Genomic DNA, 17,631 nt, shown 5'->3' with positions numbered 1-17,631 from the left:
CAGCAGGCTAACCATAGGCTGGCGGACGAAAGAAGAAGAGGGTGGGATGGGGCTAACCATAGGCTGCTGAAATTGAATCAAAAAACTAATGTTAATGGATCATGCCCTAAATGTAATTACGCTTGGCTATTGGGCTAAATTTAAAAATAATAATAAAACCCAATTTGTTGTTTCTAATATTAACCTGGCAACAACCAAGAAACAAAAAAATACACCGGCCTTTTATTTGTCAGCACTCGGTAAGCTCTTATAATTCATACTTCATACATTAGGCGTGTGCAAAAAAACTGGTTCAGGAACCGAACCGGTCTCTGAATCGGAAACCGGTTTAGGCCTGAACCGGTTCACTCAAGAACCGAACTGCATGTGAACCGATCCGACCAATTCGCCCATTTTCGCTTTGAGACCGGTTTGGAACCGGTTTTTTTTATCCGGTTTGCTGAACCGGTTTTCGAATGTTACTGTTTTTTTGTCTTTTCCTAACGGCTATATAGCTGTTTGAGGCTGTTAAGGACCCGATTTTGGCTCTTTTTTGACCATATTAACCATTCCTTATAGTATATATATGTATTAGATGTTTAGGTCTCCACTTTACCTTAACCATTCCTCAAAAAACCTCTCTTAGTTCAAAAAACCATCTTAATTCAAACAATGGATTCGGCTTCCATTGGTGTTGGAGATTCATCAAACAATCCTACCGTTGTTAGCATCAAAGAAACAAATAGAAATCCGGCTATTTGGTGCAACTATGATTTGTGTGTAATGTTGAACGGTACAAAAAGAGCGCGATGCAAGAAATGTGGTGCTTTTTTTAATGAAGAAGGGAATTCGACATTGAAAACTCATATGACCAAAAGATGCCCCGCGGTGAAATTTGGGCCGGGACATAACCGAACAACAATGGCGAATGATGCAACATCGTGGAGTTACGATTTGAGTAAAGTTCGGGATAAGATGGCGAAGTTCGTGATTCAAGAATGTTTGCCTTTTGACCACTTCGACAACAAACGATTGACTTCACTCATCCAAGATACTCTCCAACCACGATATTGCCATGTGAGTCGTACTTCTATTAGACGTGATTGTATTGAAATGTGGAAACTTGCAAAAAATGAATTGATTTTAGGATTTCAATCTTTAGAAACCGGTGTGAATTTAACTTGTTATGTTTGGACGGCTCCTCACGGTTCACAGGATGCGTACCTTTGTGTTACCGCTCATTGGATTAATCCAACTAATTAGGTAATGATGAAGCGTACGATTACGTTTGAATTGTACGATTACGTTTGAATTGTTTGAGTACCCGCACACCGGTAGAAATTTATTTAAAATTTTAGATTGTGTGATCAAAACTTATAAACTTGAAGGAAAGATTTTTTCTATATCTTTTGATAATGCTTCAAACAACACCGTCGCGGTTGGACAACTAAAACTAAAATATAAACCAATTTGCGATGGTGTTTTTTTTCATAGTCGATGTGTTGCACATATCATTAATTTGGTTGTGCAAGATGAACTAACTAGCATTGAAACTATAAAAGATGGTTTCAAAGACATGATAAAAGATATTTTTAGTTCTAGTAACGCTCGATATCATAATTATATGCAATTTTGTGTTGATGCAAATGCCCTCTTTTTAGGTCCGAATTGGGAAAATAATACCCGATGGAACTCCACTTGCAAAATGTTTGAATGTGTCTTACGTCAAAAAGATACTTTAAAAATGTTCCATGACAACCTTGCGGACCGTAATAAGGTTACGGCTTATCCGGAATCAAGTTGGGATACTATCAAACTTGTTACGGAAGTACGTTGTTATTTGTTATTTGTGTAAGAAAATATAATTGGCATTGTTATTATGGATCACATAGTGCTATTATTGGGATTTATATTAAAAGTGAGTTTATATTTATTTACTTCTAGTGTTATTATAGGTAAATAAGTATAGCCGTGTTTTTATTATGTATAAAAAATTAAAATGCAATTAATATATTAGTAAAAAGAAAAAAGTAAAGTCCATTGTTATTACCCTTAATTTTCCCTTAAATTTTGGTGGGACAAAATTTATCATCGAATTTCTTGAAAAAAAAATAGAACTAAATTATTTAACTCTTATTGTACGTTAACTTTATATAAACCTCTTTCACTACAAGTAACATAAATTACTTTAGTAAATAAAGTGTTAAATTTGATCTCATTTTAGTAGAATGATTTAATCTAAACACTTGACACCATAAAAACAAAACAAAATGTCTAAACTGATCATATTCATTTCTTTTTTAAATAAATACCATAAGTATGATCACAAATTTAAACAAGTTTACATATTTGAATAGATTTAATAGTTGGAATATACACTCTTAGATAAAAAAAAGAAACCCCTAGCTAGTATAAAAACAAAAATGACTTTAATCTACAAACACTTGTGATGTATGGCCATCTTTCGGCTATCATGGTTTGGGGATGTGGCGTACGCACCATCATAGCCGCCATGCTCACGTGCATTCGAATGATCGGCAACATGTCGATTGTTCAAGCCATTGCCATAGCCCGTTTTGTTCAAGTGGTCACCTGTTAGTTTGGGTCCATGGTAGATAAATTCCTCGGTTTGTAGGCCCATTGCAGCTTCAGCTTGTCGTATTAGCCTTGCCTCCTGAGCTAATTGATCACTTTGTGCTCTTTCTAACTCAGCCTAAAAACCAAATTAGTTCATGTTGATGTTGATGTTGATGTTTTTGTTTTTGATTTATGTTTACATGTTATTAAAAAGTTAAAACATGATTAAAAGATGGTTAATGTCATAAAATAACAACCAACAACAGTTAATTTGTTCTTTGAATCAGTCGTCTTTCAATTGTATCTAACACATAAATAAACAGCTTTTTACGTTCTTATTACACCGTTGGAGGATTTCAATTGGATAGATTTAATTGAATCCTACGTGATGTTAATGTGACATCCAATATAGCAAAATTTTCCGGTTGAAGTTCACTCTAAATGGTATAATTATAACAAACAAAAATTATTGATTTATTAGATATAACTAAGTAAATAACTTTAAAAAAACAAATTAAATATCATTGATTGTTATTTTATAACAAGTTTTCAACGATCCAATTGAAAACCATTTTTTATGCTAGAAAGTTCAAAATATATCGCCTTATCAAACAAAAACAACACATGTTACATTCCACAAAAGGGATTTTCTAATATGTATCATAAGAGCACATATAAAAAGCATTAATTGAAGTGTTAATTTTGTGGAATATTATCATAATTAAATATGATAAGTATTAAATATAAATAATATGATTTATAATTAATATATTTTACATTTAATTATGGTAATATTATATATAATTAATGTTTATCATATTTAATTATAACAATATTTTTTATAATTAATACTTTAATTAATATTTTTTTATAAACACCTTTCCATCAAATATTAAAAAATCCCTTCCCCAAAAAAGGAACCGTAAAACATGTAAATACTATGAAACCATTAAGTTGCCAACATAGCTAGACATATGTATGGGTTCTCATAGTAGTTTTTTTTTCATCTATATATTTTGTTGACTAATTATAGTTTGTTTCCCATGATATATAACTTTTTATAGGAGATTCAGTCTTAATTTTGAAAATTTGACATCATTAATTTTTAATGAAATCTATCGGTTTTAGTTATTATCTTAATTACTATCAGCATTATTATATTATATTATGTACGTATGAAATATTGAATAACTAAGATACTATTAGACCAACCGGTATGCTCACAACAAAGTTGTCCGTGGAGGAGTTGTTTCGTGGTAGGCATCACGATTGTAAACGGCCAATGGTCTTCTTCTTTCCTCCCAACTTCTTCTTCTCTCTCTTCTTTCCAGGATTGGAGAATACTCTGGTGGTTTGTGGTGGCCTGAAGCGGCTGATTTGGAAGCTCTCCACAACCCTTGGCGTGGAGAGTATACAGGATGGCCTTATTTTGTTTTTTCCTTGTTTTTTGTATTAATAGGCCCCACTAAAACCATAGGCTCCACCAATGTCTTTCAGACTCACCAACAACCACAACCATCTCGACTATCAACATCACCACCACCAAACTGAAATCCCTAAACGGCTAAACCCCACCCCCAATCTTAGACTCGCCATTGATTTCATCGACCTCTACCTATTACCATTAGATCTGACAATTCGTGTCATGAGAACGTGTCAGCCACCAATTTGACACGATACGATTAGACGATGAGAAATAAGCTTTTATCTCAATTTTTAAGATGTATCCGTGTCGTGTATTCGTGGCATGTCTCTCAAAGATTCGTGTCTTCGTGTCTGAAATTGTCATTATTACCATTAACTCCACCACTAGCACAACCACTGTTGTCACTGACCCCCCATCACCACTTAAAAATGCCATCCACCACCACTTAAACCCTAGATCATAACCAAATTGAAATCCCTAAACTAAATCAAAACAAAAACGAATTCCTCAACCTAAAATTAAATCATAATCAAGATGGAAATTTGGCATCAGTTGTGTTGCTAAGGTAACAGTCATAACGTACGGAGGTTTATGGGTGACCGGAGGAGAAGCACATCGATGTCGGTTTAGAGGTCGTGAGGGGAGGTGAGGCAGTACGACATGCTGGTGGTTTTGGAGTCGTCGACTGATGGGGTTGTAACAGAGGTGGACCGGCGGTGAGAGGGAGAGTGCGTTGGGGATGGAAGTTGGGAGCACAATGGGAGCCTGATTCAAAATTTAAGATTCTTATTCCTAAACTCAATTATAGAATTCGCCCATGAAAATTTTCAGTTTTACTAAGTTTGGTCCAAGGGCAAAAAAGTTATTTCATACGTACTTAAAGGAATGACATTGACGGTAACTAGGATAGAAACCAAAACTGATGGATTTGCCAACCATGAGGATTAGTGGTGTCAAACTTACAAAACTAGGACTGAACCTGTAAAAAGATGTATGCCATAGGACCAAAACTATAATTTACTCGAACTTGTTTTTAATATAAGAATTAACAAAAACGCCCCCATATTTACAAATTGTTACAAATTACAAAAAGATATATACAATTATGTTAAAAGATAATACATGCCAATGTTTAAAGATTATACCATAAAAAGGTAAAGTAGATAAAACGTTATTGTATTTTTTCCATTTACATACTTAATAATGTTATTATCCGTTACTTTCATAATCATAAAATTTATATAATTTTTGTATAATCACAAAATGATCATTTTGGACAAGAGAATCGAGGAAAACCAAATTTTACAAACAACCGTACCTGATGTTGTTCTTCTCTGGTGTCGGACTTTGACTTACGCAACCCTCGGATATCGCTGATCTTTTCTTTGATAGCTTGCATTTTAACAACTTTCTTGATTTCAAAAGTCAAAATTGTAATATAGAGATAGGACATTCAACAAAAATATATGTAAGTTATATGTATATATATATTCATTTGAATGTTTCCTAAATTAGAAGCGGATGTTTTGTGGCTAATGACAAAGTGTTGGAACATAGTAAATATAGGAGTGCTTTAAGCTTGACCTTATCTTTTTGTTTTATTTAATCTAGAGGCCATTAAATGGGGCAATCGGATCATTAAAGGTTATAAAAATACGGTTTTGTGAATACAAAATATTATTTTTATAATAACAATGATGCCATACAAACCTAATCATCCAAACCCATGATAACAAGGTGTCACAAAGGGAAACACAAGAAATAACAACATACTTTTACACATTAACAACATCCAATAACATAAGGAGACACCTAGCTACCCCTATAGGTCGAGAATGAAAAAGGAGAAAGCAACAATGGGACATGAAAATGTTCCATTTTTTGCGACGCTTTGACCTCAAAAACAATTGAAACAAACGGGAAGAAACCATCCGGGTTATATTTTCCTGTGTTGAAGCTTATTCGGTATACACCCGGAGTCAACTCATTGACTATTTTCATCAATTGACCGCTTCTTCCATCTTTATCGGTGGCAGACGAGCCTTGAAATGTCCACATGTCATCACCTGATTGGCCAAACACCGGGCCAGACTTTTGGGAAGTGTACATTTCCAATAGGACTTCGATTCCGCCAGCTGGACACCCGCGGGCTATGTCTAGCACGTGGGTTGTGATGGGCGGGCGAACCCGTGTGGGTATGGATGGAGCTGTTAAATGCCCTCCTAAAATGGTCACACGGCCTTCTACATTAAAAAGATGAATATCAATTGACTTCCAAAGTTTTTAAAATAAATTAAAAAAGACAAAGTTGTGAAATAATATAATATTACCTTCTGCTTTGGTGACATCAACATTTGAGAAAAGCTTTTGAAGGCGTAATTCAGTTATTTTCATTTGTTCTTGGGCTGCAATCTCAAACTCAACGATCGGCCTGTTTGAAAAACGCCTCTACAACAGTATCATAAGAAGTCAATAAGTCAACCACGCACACAATGTTATAGACATGAGAGAGAAGCAATGTATGAATATTTGGAAGAAATATGGGTATACCTTCAACTCGGCTAATATTTCTGGAGTACTCCTTCCAGATGCACATATAAGAAAAACAAATCCAAACTTTTGCTTATACTGAGAATTCCATTCATATAATTCCTACATAAGTAATCCAATTTATATATTTGTACCTTAATGTTTATATTCATGATTTGTGAATGATTAAACAAAGGTAATATAAATAGCATTGGATTTGACATAAAGATACCTGTAGACTAGAATCGGTTGCAGTGGCTAGAGCAGTGGATTGTTCCCCCTTGCTCCACCTACAAACAGAGAAAGCAATAAGATCGCCTCCATGGATCTTCTTTCTACTATTCATTAATTCTTTACTGTTGATGTCCTAATTACATAAAGTTTCATGTGAATTCGAACCAACAAACTTCTATTTATACGATTTTGTTATGAAGGTCAACATGCTTATCATAAAGACATTGGAAATCTATGATTCAGATCAATTTCCAGGTTGAAATCTGTCCGTTGTACCCCATCAAAACATAAAATCAAGGATATTTCATATCTCAAAAGATCAAGCTTCCAAATTTTATCAATCAGATTTCTTAATAAATGTGAAGTTTTGAGATGATCCAGCTAGCAATAATCAATCGGTTGTTATCTAATCGAAAGTAGAGAAAAAAAGAGCTAACTGAACACTTGTGGAACTTTTGTTAGCAACTGAAGAAGGGTTTTGCCCAATTTGGGGATGGGCAGCAAATGCTTCGAGCCAACCATGTACATCAACCTGTGGTCACTATATCCATCAAAATCAAAATTCGATCTAATAGATTATACATAAAAACACAGAAGAATAAACAGACCTTATTGAACCAGATGTTCTTGGCTGCGACAACAGCTTTGTCGTAAGTATCAAAAGGTCCATCGGCGACCATTTGTTCCGCAAATTTTGTGCTTCCACAACAAGCTATGAAATCATTTACGCCCAATCCTACCGCCATTGATAGATGCTGTATACGATTCTAATGATCTTAATTTGAAGAAAACACACACTGAGAAACGTGTTCAACTGCTCTGTGACTCTGTGAGTGAGTGAAGCGCAAAGAAGGGGCAGAAATGGAAAATTTTCCGAAGAGAGGTTAAAAAAGGGATGAAAGAATGGGAATGAGTTTCAACATTTAAGTTTTAGTCCCTCAACTTGGTGGTGCATGTCATTTTAATATTTTATGCATCAAATAGTTATATTTCATAGTTATATTGATAGGGAAATTGAATAATATAACCATTTTTTGGGTATTTTTTTTAAGATATAATTTTTTTTAAATGATCACTTGGTCAGGAATGAGGTATTATGTATTTCAGACTTATTTTCGGGTGAGCGGACCCATTACCTTACTTCCAGAATTCTCATTCTAGACTAACAGTCCGTGTTCCGGATCGTGAATTTGAAATTCAAATCCCGGAATGTAATTTGAAAAAAATTCGGACCCTCGACTTCATTCTGCATCTCGCTTCGACTTTCCGATTCAATTTCGACACATGACCTCGATCCCGATTTCGATCTCTGACACGCATCTTCGATCACTCTGGAACGCAACTCCAACATGGAAAAAGACCACTACGACCCCGTTATTCACTTCAAAAACCTAGTTTTCTTATTTGTATAACGTGCTTATTCATCTACAATTATTGTTCCAGAATACATAGAACACCTCCAAAATGAATTGTAAACGGTCTAGAGTTTAAATTACAAATGTCATTGTTGTAGGACCAACTGAAAAGTAGTTTAGATGTTTGTGTGTTGTTAATTTACATGGAAATGTATTCTTTTGGATCTTATAATTTCATTCCAAAAGCCTCCAAAATGCGAGGAACTATTTCGGAGCATGAGGAATTGGTTCGGAACACAAGGAACTAGTCTGAAATATTGGTCAGTTTTTGTTTTCAGATTGAAGTGATAACACCTTTTTTATTTTTGTGGCACGACAGAGTTTTTGATGCATCCATTACATTGTCTTGTAAACCCAAAATCGGCGGGCAATTTTTTGCGGCATTTAGAGACAGACCCGAATGTGAGACTATGTTTTGGGAGGTGGTTAGAAATTCCTAATATAAATGGGGACCCTTTGCTTCTACATTACGTATTTTTCCATGAAGTTGTCACGGACCCCCGAAGCCAAGTAGAGGAAATGGTTTTTGAAATTGGGGGTTACGAGGTGTCTTTCGAGAAGAAATTTTTTTGTCTCATCACTGGCTTCCAGTTTAATGACTATTTTCCGTCTTCTGCTTCCGGCGCCGCCTTTCGTTCTAGCGTCTTTCCTATGGTCCCGAGGAATGTCTCGTTCAAACTAGACGATGTTTAAAAATTCACTTAAGGAGTTATCGGATGAGGATGCAGTCTGTGTATGTCTTCTATACCTGTTAGAGAAGGATTTCAATGGGCGATTGCCTAAAAAGCCTATTACAGAAGAGTATTTTGTTTTGCTATCCAACCTTGATGATTTCAATAGGTATAATGTCATCTATTTTATAGTTGATGATTATAATTACTTATCGGTACTAATATTTTTCTAGAAATTTAATTGTTAATTAATTTTTTATGTGGCATATATCCATGGGGGAGTATAATTTGGGATCAATTGTACAAACAATTAGTTATTGTATTCAATAAGGTTGACAAATATATAAATCCGGACGACCCGAAAGAGAAACAACCTCAAAAAATGTCCTACACCCTAAACGAGTTTTTAAACTCTTTTAAGGTTTTTTTTTTGCTAACATTCTAACATTTTTTTATTTGTTAGCTAACATTCAGATATGGGTACTTCAGACTTTTTTTGTGAGCATTTTGTTTGGTATCCAATAAGAGAATGCGATCTCTCGGACTGTTGCATGGTCAACAATGAGGGCTTTATAAAAGACTCATTGTAACATCCTAAGTTTGGAAGCAAGAGTTCAGGGGTGTAATGTGTAAATGGAAAAGTAGACTCGGCGAGTTGGAGCTTTAACTCGTCGAGTCGGAACGTGTGTTGGGCACGTAATACGTGACCTGACTCGCAGAGTCGGTGACTGCACTCGACGAGTCAGTGCTGGGAAGAGAACACCCTAAATCTTAGGGTTTGCACCCTATTTAAAGGACCTGATGTCCTCCCCTCAGCCTCCTTGTTACCCTTGAGAGTCAGTAAACCCTAAAATCGAGTGTGAGCCATTGGTGAGAGTTTTTGAGCTTTGGAAGGTGATTCTAGTGAAGGAAACTTGTAGATCAAGAGGCTAGCATCAAAGAACTCGTGTAGATCCATAATCTACTTCATCTTGGGCACATTTCTGAGGTAACAACTCATTACCTTGAGCTTTACCCTTCTAGATCTTTTCATGGATGATGATTTTGGGATTTTTAGCATGTTTGGAATCCATTTCGGGTTTTGGGACTAGATCTGGGGTTGCAACTTCAGATCTAGACTTATCTTGGTCCATGGAGGCATAAAGTATCAGCCTTTTTGCTCATTTGAGAGCATTCTTGTCTTGAACCTTCTTTCTAGCTTGTGTTGAGCTTATATTGCCTTGCATGCACGTAAAGTTGGAAACTTTACGTGTGAAACTAGCCCTAGGAGTCCAGATCTATGAGTTGGAAGCAATGAGATGGTCTGAAATCGTCAGAATACGGATGACTTAAGTAGAATCGGCGAGTTTGTTCTTGGACTTGACGAGTTGGGTCGCAAACCCTAACCCATCTGGGTATAATGTGGACCAGAGAGTTGAGTGGACTCAGTGAGTTGGACAGGCTAGGACTCGGATTGAAGGGCTCGACAAGTCATGGGGTGACTCGGCGAGTCGAGTCACAAATTATGGGGTTTCTGAGTTCATGAACTCGGCGAGTCCCTAGGTTGACTCGGCGAGTAGGGTCAACCAGGAAGGTTGACTTTGACCAGGACTGTGACTTTGACCGAGAGTTGACCATTTTGACTTCAAAGGGTATTTTGGTAACTTGGGCTCTGATGGTTATGGTTTCAATGAAGTTTTAGGCGGTGGTGGTCATGGCGGTGGTCGGGAGTTTTGATCTCATCTCTTAAAATCGACATTTCAAGGTGAGTTATCCTCACTATATCAACAGGGTCTAAGGCACCAAGGGCGGACCTTTTCTCGAATTGTGTACTGGTATTTGCTTGCTATGTTTATTGATCTTTTAGATCTGCGTCCTGGTAGTTAGGGCGGTATTGTGTTGAGTGACCCGGTTTAGGTCGGTATCATGGTATATAGGATGATGCTATGTTTAATGACCTGGTTTAGGTCGGTATCCTGGTTAGGATGTTGTTATGCTATATGATCTATTAGATCGGTTTGTTTATATATGGACTGTTATATGATTATCTGTTATGTACACATGATTGATTGGTATGGGGGTTGGGTTGAGGCGGGTCCTGCTTTGTGTTGTAGGCCAACATACCCAGGGTGGACTGGGTAGACTACAGACCTAGAAGGGTACATAGTCAGGCCGAAGGCCCGACGAGCGGTCTGGATAGGCTGAAGGCCCCGCGAGGGCGGTCCAGATGTGCCGAGGCTCGAAGAGTGGGCCAGATAGACTGAAGGCCCGGTGCAGGCGGTCTAGTCATACTGAAGACTCAGAGAGTGGACCAGGTGGACTGAAGGCCCAGTGCGGGCGGACCAGTCACTCTGTAGCCTCTAGATGCATGGTTGTCTATGTTTGTTGTATAATATGTTATGGTTATATACGGTTGGTATTTTGGGGGTAACTCACTAAGCTTTCGAGCTTACATTTATCGATTATTGTTTTCAGGTTCAGCGGATGACCGCGGGAAGGCGAAGGCGTGATCGTACACTTCCCTTGATTTATGATTATGATTTTTGGGAACTCTTATATGAAACTATTTTGGAAACCTTTTGTAATAACTATTGGTATTTTACATGTTTTTGAAAGTTTAAATTTGGTATGAATTTTATGGGTGTTACACTCATTGCAATCAATTTTTACAAATCGACGACGTATGGTTACTTAATTATTTAATTTTTTTATAATTTATGTTTATTTTTAATTTTATAATTTTGTTAGCAGGATAATAGACTCTACAGAAGTTGGAGTCGACAAAAGCTGAGATGCGTGCTGAATGGTGGGTAGTTAGCTCGACATGGATCGATCGCCCTAATTTTCCCGACACTGAAGTTCACAGGGCACCTTCACTAACACTGTCACCCAAAAACTCCCCTACCCATGAGCCTCGACAAAAGAAGGAACATATAGATGTTTCATCTCACCTGCCACCACCACTACCACCAACGCCGACCGCTGACCCATCAATTGACAAGGACCAAATTATTAGTGACTTGCAAAATGAGGTTTGTCACTTGCAACATGAGCTCAGTGAATGTCGCGAGCAGTTAAGGTCACGTGATAAGTGTTTAGTAGAGCATGACGCTACTTTATCCATGGTTCTAAAACTTATTAATAAGACTTGGGGAGAGACGATGTTAGTACCTCAAGGGGGTGGAGGTACATTGTTAATTATTTCATCGTTTGTGGTCGTTATGTTTTTGCATCGTTTACAAGTAAACATTGTTGAATTGTACATGCACTCATCGTGTCAGATGTTAGTACCACAAACTACAATGACAATGACTTATGGGAGCATGATTATGTGTTAGGCACACTCGAATAGCCGTTGAATGATGACATCGAGCAGTGGTCTCCGTATATCCAATCGTTGAATGTAAAAGAGATTTTACATGATGAATAAAAAACAGCTTCGCCAACACTTCTTAGGCGTTCTGAGCACTAAAAAATTATGTCCATATGGTATAAGTCCCCATAGATACAAATGAAGAAGAAATGTGTTACACGGCAAAAACTAGCACCATTGGACAATCTTTTAGAACCTACCATACACAATGTATATAAAGAACGAGATGGTTCGTTGTTGTTTGGCCACATTTATTTGACCGATTTTGCTACGATTGAGTTTTGGACATGCTTATATGCAAATAGTCACGGAAGATGGTTTGATGGGTTTTGAGCACTATAACATTCCTATGGTGTACATGCAACACTAATGCTTTGGATCTAGGTTTTTCTCAAGTTATACATGCGATTCTAATCATCCAAAGAATGAACCCTATCTAGCATACAATTCTGAGATTTATAACTAAACAAAGTTAGATGAATACCTTTTCCTTGTAGCTTGTAGATCTTGACCTTCAAGAGCTTAATGCCTCAATTGTTGCACCTCTAATGACTCACAAACACCAAGTAGCAATTGAAAGAATATGAGAGCAAGGGTGAGGCTCTAAAATCGGCTAGGGTTCTTTTTTTTAAGCATTGGCCGATTTCAAGGAGCCAAGGGGTTCCTTATATAGCCGAGCTGCTAGGGTTTCAGGTAAAACCCTAATCTGATTGTTTAAGCCTCAAGCAGTCCATTAGATCCTTCCAGAAGGCCCCTTTTTGATGAAATCTATGTGAGCTACACATAGAATTTCGTCCACCCCTTCCTAGGGATCCATAAGCCCAACTTGCAACTATCAGATAATTGCAATATCAGTCCCCGTAATTTAATCAGCTCTTTTGATCACCAAATTAATTTCTGATCAATACTAATTAAATAATACAATTTCTCAATTAATATTATTCTTATAATATATTAATAAATCACAATTAACCTCTTTCTCTATAATTCATCTTATCAAATTGCTATGGTGAAGGCAACTTAAAAGGACCATGCTATTATTGGGTCAAGTACATACCAATTATAGTTATGGGCTTAGACACCTAATCCAACAGTCTCCCACTTGGATAAGTCTAATAACTATAACTACAAGTACGACTTCAAAATCTGATTAGCAATCGTAGCTCTCAAAAGCCGCTGTCAAACTCTAACCTAGTCAATGATGCGTCGTTTAGATAAGGGATCATATAATCCTCCGTTCTACAAGATATCGTGTGGACAATGTCATGGAACATAATCATTCTCAGTGTCCAGTAGTTTGTTTCACGACTTCTGATTCGTTTGACATAGAACTCAATTGAACACATCAATTCAGTCCTGACTGGGCCCTGCACATAAGTCAACATAAAATCATCGAGGGCCCCAAGATTTCGCTTTTACCCTCCTAGGATAAAAGGAATAGATAAACTTTGAATTATATGCTTGTACTATTTACTCATTAAATCGTACACAACAACACATTTTATAACATCAAGTTACTGAGCGTTTATGGATTATCAATGCACAATTAACTCGCAAACAACAAATCATATATCTCGATTTAAAGATTATAGATATTATCGTCTCACAATCACTCGTGATAAAATTCCATGAAGTGATTCATATGAGCGTGGATTTAATACAATACTCAAATCTTATTTCAAGAGCACTCATGAATGTTGCAGCAAACCTTTTGATATGTCTAAACACTTAGACAATCTGCAAACCAATTCATGACAACCTATCCTCATAACTTACTCCATTGACTGTGGATAATTTGAACAAACTAATTATTCTGGAAGTAAAACATGAAAAAGTGAAACAATAGTAAACAATTGACACAAGATAGTAAATTTTACTCATAAATAAAACTCTTTTATTTAATCATCAAATGCCAATTACATTTTATTTATTACAAGTTTCTAAACATCTATCTAATGACTAAAACTAATATCGTCCTCCATACCAATGCTCCTCGCATGCTGTAAGTGCTTAACCCTGCTCAAACCCTTTATAAGGGGATCTGTTGGGTTCTCTTCTGACGATACCCTCTTTACTATGAGGAGTCCCTCTTCCAACCGATGTCTGATGAAGTGGTATTTTATGTCGATGTGTCTAGATCTACCATGATCCCTCAGTTCCTTAGTTAAGGCAACCGCTCCTTCGTTATCATGAAAAATCTCCATAGGCTCCTTTATGGCTGGTACAACTCTAAGGTCTCCAATGAAGTTCTTCAACCATATTTCCTTCTTCGACGCTTCGCTCAGTGTTATGTATTCTGATTCGCACGTTGAATCAGCCACAGTCTCCTGCTTGGAACTTTTCCAAGTAACCACTCCTCCATTTGGGGTAAATACCCAGCCCGACTGAGAGCGGAAGTTATGTATGTCAGTTTGAAAGTTGGTATCACTATACCCTATCACTCTCAATTCATCACTCCCACCAAGGGTAAGGACCTAATCCTTAGTCCTTCGCAGGTACTTAAGAATGTTCTTTACTGCGGTCCAATGAGCTCTACCTGGGTTCCCTTGATATCGGCTAACCATGCTTAGCGCAAAAGCCACATCAGGGCGAGTACATGTCATAGCATACATGATCGAGCCAACAACGGAAGCATATGACACTCGACTCATTTCCGCTATCTCGGCATCGGTACTCAGGCTCTGAGTCTTACTTAGCTTGGTATTGCTTTGGATCTGCAGTTCCCCTTTCTTGGAATTCTCCATGCTAAAACGTTTCAGCACCTTGTCCAAGTAAGTACTTTGACTATGTCTTATTAGTCTTCTACTTTTGTTTCTTAATATCCTTATCCCTAGAATATAAGCAGCTTCTCCAAGATCCTTCATAGCGAAACACTTCCCAAGCTAGGACTTAACCTCCTGCAAGGTCGGGATGTTGTTTCCTATGAGTAGTATGTCATCAACATACAAAAATAGAAAGCTAACTATAGTCCCACTAGCCTTTACATACACACAAAACTCATCCTCACTTCTCGAAAATCCAATGTCTTTAACTTTCTCATCGAAACAAAGATTCCATCTGCGAGATGCTTGTTTCAATTCATAAATGGATTTCTCAATCTTGCACACTCTATTGGGGTATTAGGCATCTACAAAACCTTCTGGCTGACACATGTAAACATCTTCAACCAGCTTCCTGTTAAGGAAAGCGTTTTTTACATCCATCTGCCAAATTTGATAATCATGAAACCCAACAATAGCCAACATAACCCTGATAGACTTGATCTTGGCCACTGGTGAGATGGTCTCATCATAGTCAACCCTAGGGGTTTGAGTAAATCCCTTCACAACCAATTGTGCCTTGAACGTACACTTTCCCATCATGTCGATCTTCTTCTTGAAGATCCACTTGAAACTGACCGTCTTACGACCCGGTACATTATCAACCAAGTTCCAAACTTGATTGTCATACATGGACTGAATCTCGCTGTCCATAGCCTCTTTCCATTTTGCAGACTCTGGGCCCATCATGGCTTCCTTGTAGTTGTTAGGTTCATCCAAATTTATCAGTGTAATATCGCTGATAAACGTATCACCTTCAACTGTTATATAGAAACCATACAAAACAGGTGGAACACTAACTCTATTGAAACGACTTAGAGGTAAGGACTCGTCAATTAGTTTAACATGAATCTCTTCCTCATGTTGAACGCTAGTGTTGGAGGTTCCTTCATCGCTTGAATCTTGAAGCTCTTCAAGATCAATTTGCCTCCCATTGTCCTCTTGGCATATGATTTCTCTCTCGCGGAAAACCCATCTCCTCGTAATGAAGACGACATTGTTACTCGGTCTGTAGAAGAGATATCCAAAAGATTTCTGTGTATAGCCGATGAAAATACACCGCTCACTACGAGATTCAAGCTTGTCAGGAGTCTCTCGTCTTACGAAATCCTTGCAACCCCAAACCTTGATATGTGCCAACGAGGGAACCTTCCCTGTCCACATCTCGTGAGGTGTTTTGGTAACCTTCTTAGTTGGGACTAGATTAAGGATATGGGCAGAAGTCTCTAAGGCATACCCTCAGAATGAGATAGGTAGCGAAGCTCGACTCATCATGGAACGAAACATGTCCAACAAGGTTCGATTGTGCCTCTCATCCACACCATTGAGCTCCAGTGTCCTAGGCGGTGTCAATTCTGAAACAATTCCACATTCCTTAAGATAGTCGTGGAACTCGATACTAAGATACTCACCACCCCTATCGAATCTGAGCATCTTTATCTTCCTGCCCAATTGATTCTCCACTTCTTGTTTAAACTCTATGAACTTTTCAAAAGTTTCCGAATTGTACTTGATTAAGTAAATATACTCATATCTGCTATAATTGTCGGTGCATGTAACATAGAAGCGGTTTGCATCCCTTGTGGTGGATCTGAAGGTCCTACACACATCGATGTGTATGAGATCCAACAATCTATCACCTCTTTCACAAGTACCAGTGAAAGGTAATTTAGTCATCTTTCCAAGCAAACAAGATTCGCACGTGTCATCCGACTTTAGGTCAAATGACTCCAACACTCCATCCTTTTGGAGTTGGGCTATGCGCTTCTTGTTGACATGTCCAAGACGACAATGCCACAAACATGCTTTGTCCAAACCATTGGACGAATCAATATGTAACACATTATTTCCTAAGTTGTCTACAACCATCACAATTTCATATATACCATTACAAGGCAATGCTTCAAAATAAGAAGTACCATTATAGAAAGCATTAATAGAACCAATTTCATTATTGAATGAAAATCTAAAACCTTGTCTATACAAACCATCAAAGGAAATAATATTCCTCGTCATTTTTGACGAGTAGCAACAATCGTTCAAATCTAATCCTAACCCACTACTAAGCACTAAATAATAAACTCCAATCTTGGTAACAGGCGACGCTCTCCTATTCCCCGTGATTAAGTTCATATTCCCATGCTCCACATCCTTACTTCTTCTTAGCCCCTGCAAATCAGAACAAATGTGAAAACCACATCCTGTATCAAGGACCCAAGAACTAGCATGCGATGATTTATTAGAGTGAATAGTATAAATACCTACGAAGGTGGGCTTTATCTTCCCATCCTTGATATCTTGCAGATACTTCGGACAACTTCGTTTCCAATGCCCTTTGTCGTGACAGTGGAAACACTCTGCTTCTTTTGGATCGGATGAAGGAGCAGCAAAACCACCTTTTCCTTTGGACCCATTTGAAGATAATCCATCATTAGACTTTCCCTTGTGATTCTTAGAGGGGGATTTCCTTTTCTTTCCCTTCCCATGTCCAATAACTAAGACTGGGGCATCATCAGTAGGAGTGGTTGCGACAGCTTTGCCTTTCAACCCACTTTCAGCATTTCTTAACAACCCTTGAAGCTTGCTCAAGGTGACTTCCTTCTTGTTCATATGATAAGTCATCTTGAAC

General features: G+C 37.5%; 1 protein-coding gene across 3 annotated transcripts; it reads right to left on the bottom strand.

Annotated features, from left to right (window-relative positions):
• Window positions 1–5,641: 5,641 nt before the first annotated feature.
• Window positions 5,642–7,615, bottom strand: LOC111905999 (uric acid degradation bifunctional protein TTL). 3 transcript variants are annotated; one of them, XM_023901737.3, is made up of 6 exons: window positions 7,354–7,615; window positions 7,183–7,277; window positions 6,744–6,801; window positions 6,533–6,634; window positions 6,313–6,430; window positions 5,642–6,225 (listed from the first exon to the last, which is right to left on the bottom strand). In XM_023901737.3, exons 1-6 carry the CDS (start codon window positions 7,489–7,491, stop codon window positions 5,795–5,797), a joined length of 942 nt encoding a protein of 313 aa, XP_023757505.1. In that variant the 5' UTR covers window positions 7,492–7,615; the 3' UTR covers window positions 5,642–5,794. The 3 variants fall into 3 exon arrangements, with proteins under 3 accessions (XP_023757505.1, XP_023757506.1, XP_023757507.1); XM_023901738.3 differs by having other exon boundaries at window positions 5,642–6,222; XM_023901739.3 differs by having other exon boundaries at window positions 6,533–6,610.
• Between the last annotated feature and the right edge of the window lie 10,016 nt (window positions 7,616–17,631).

The sequence above is a fragment of the Lactuca sativa genome, chromosome 7 (genome assembly GCF_002870075.4).
Source record: "Lactuca sativa cultivar Salinas chromosome 7, Lsat_Salinas_v11, whole genome shotgun sequence".
Classification (NCBI taxonomy): domain Eukaryota; kingdom Viridiplantae; phylum Streptophyta; class Magnoliopsida; order Asterales; family Asteraceae; genus Lactuca; species Lactuca sativa.
The sequence above is the reverse complement of the archived record's forward strand: the minus strand, read 5'-3'. Positions and strand labels throughout refer to the sequence as shown.

What these genes read in the sequence shown, in the direction of transcription:
- LOC111905999 (XM_023901737.3), bottom strand. Translation starts at nt 7,491, where the DNA reads ATGGCGGTAGGATTGGGCGTAAATGATTTCATAGCTTGTTGTGGAAGC. An exon ending in CAACCGATTCTAGTCTACAG is followed by an intron (nt 6,635 to 6,743) that starts GTATCTTTATGT and finishes TTACTTATGTAG; the next exon opens with GAATTATATGAATGGAATTC. An exon ending in TGATGTCACCAAAGCAGAAG is followed by an intron (nt 6,226 to 6,312) that starts GTAATATTATAT and finishes TTTTTAATGTAG; the next exon opens with AAGGCCGTGTGACCATTTTA.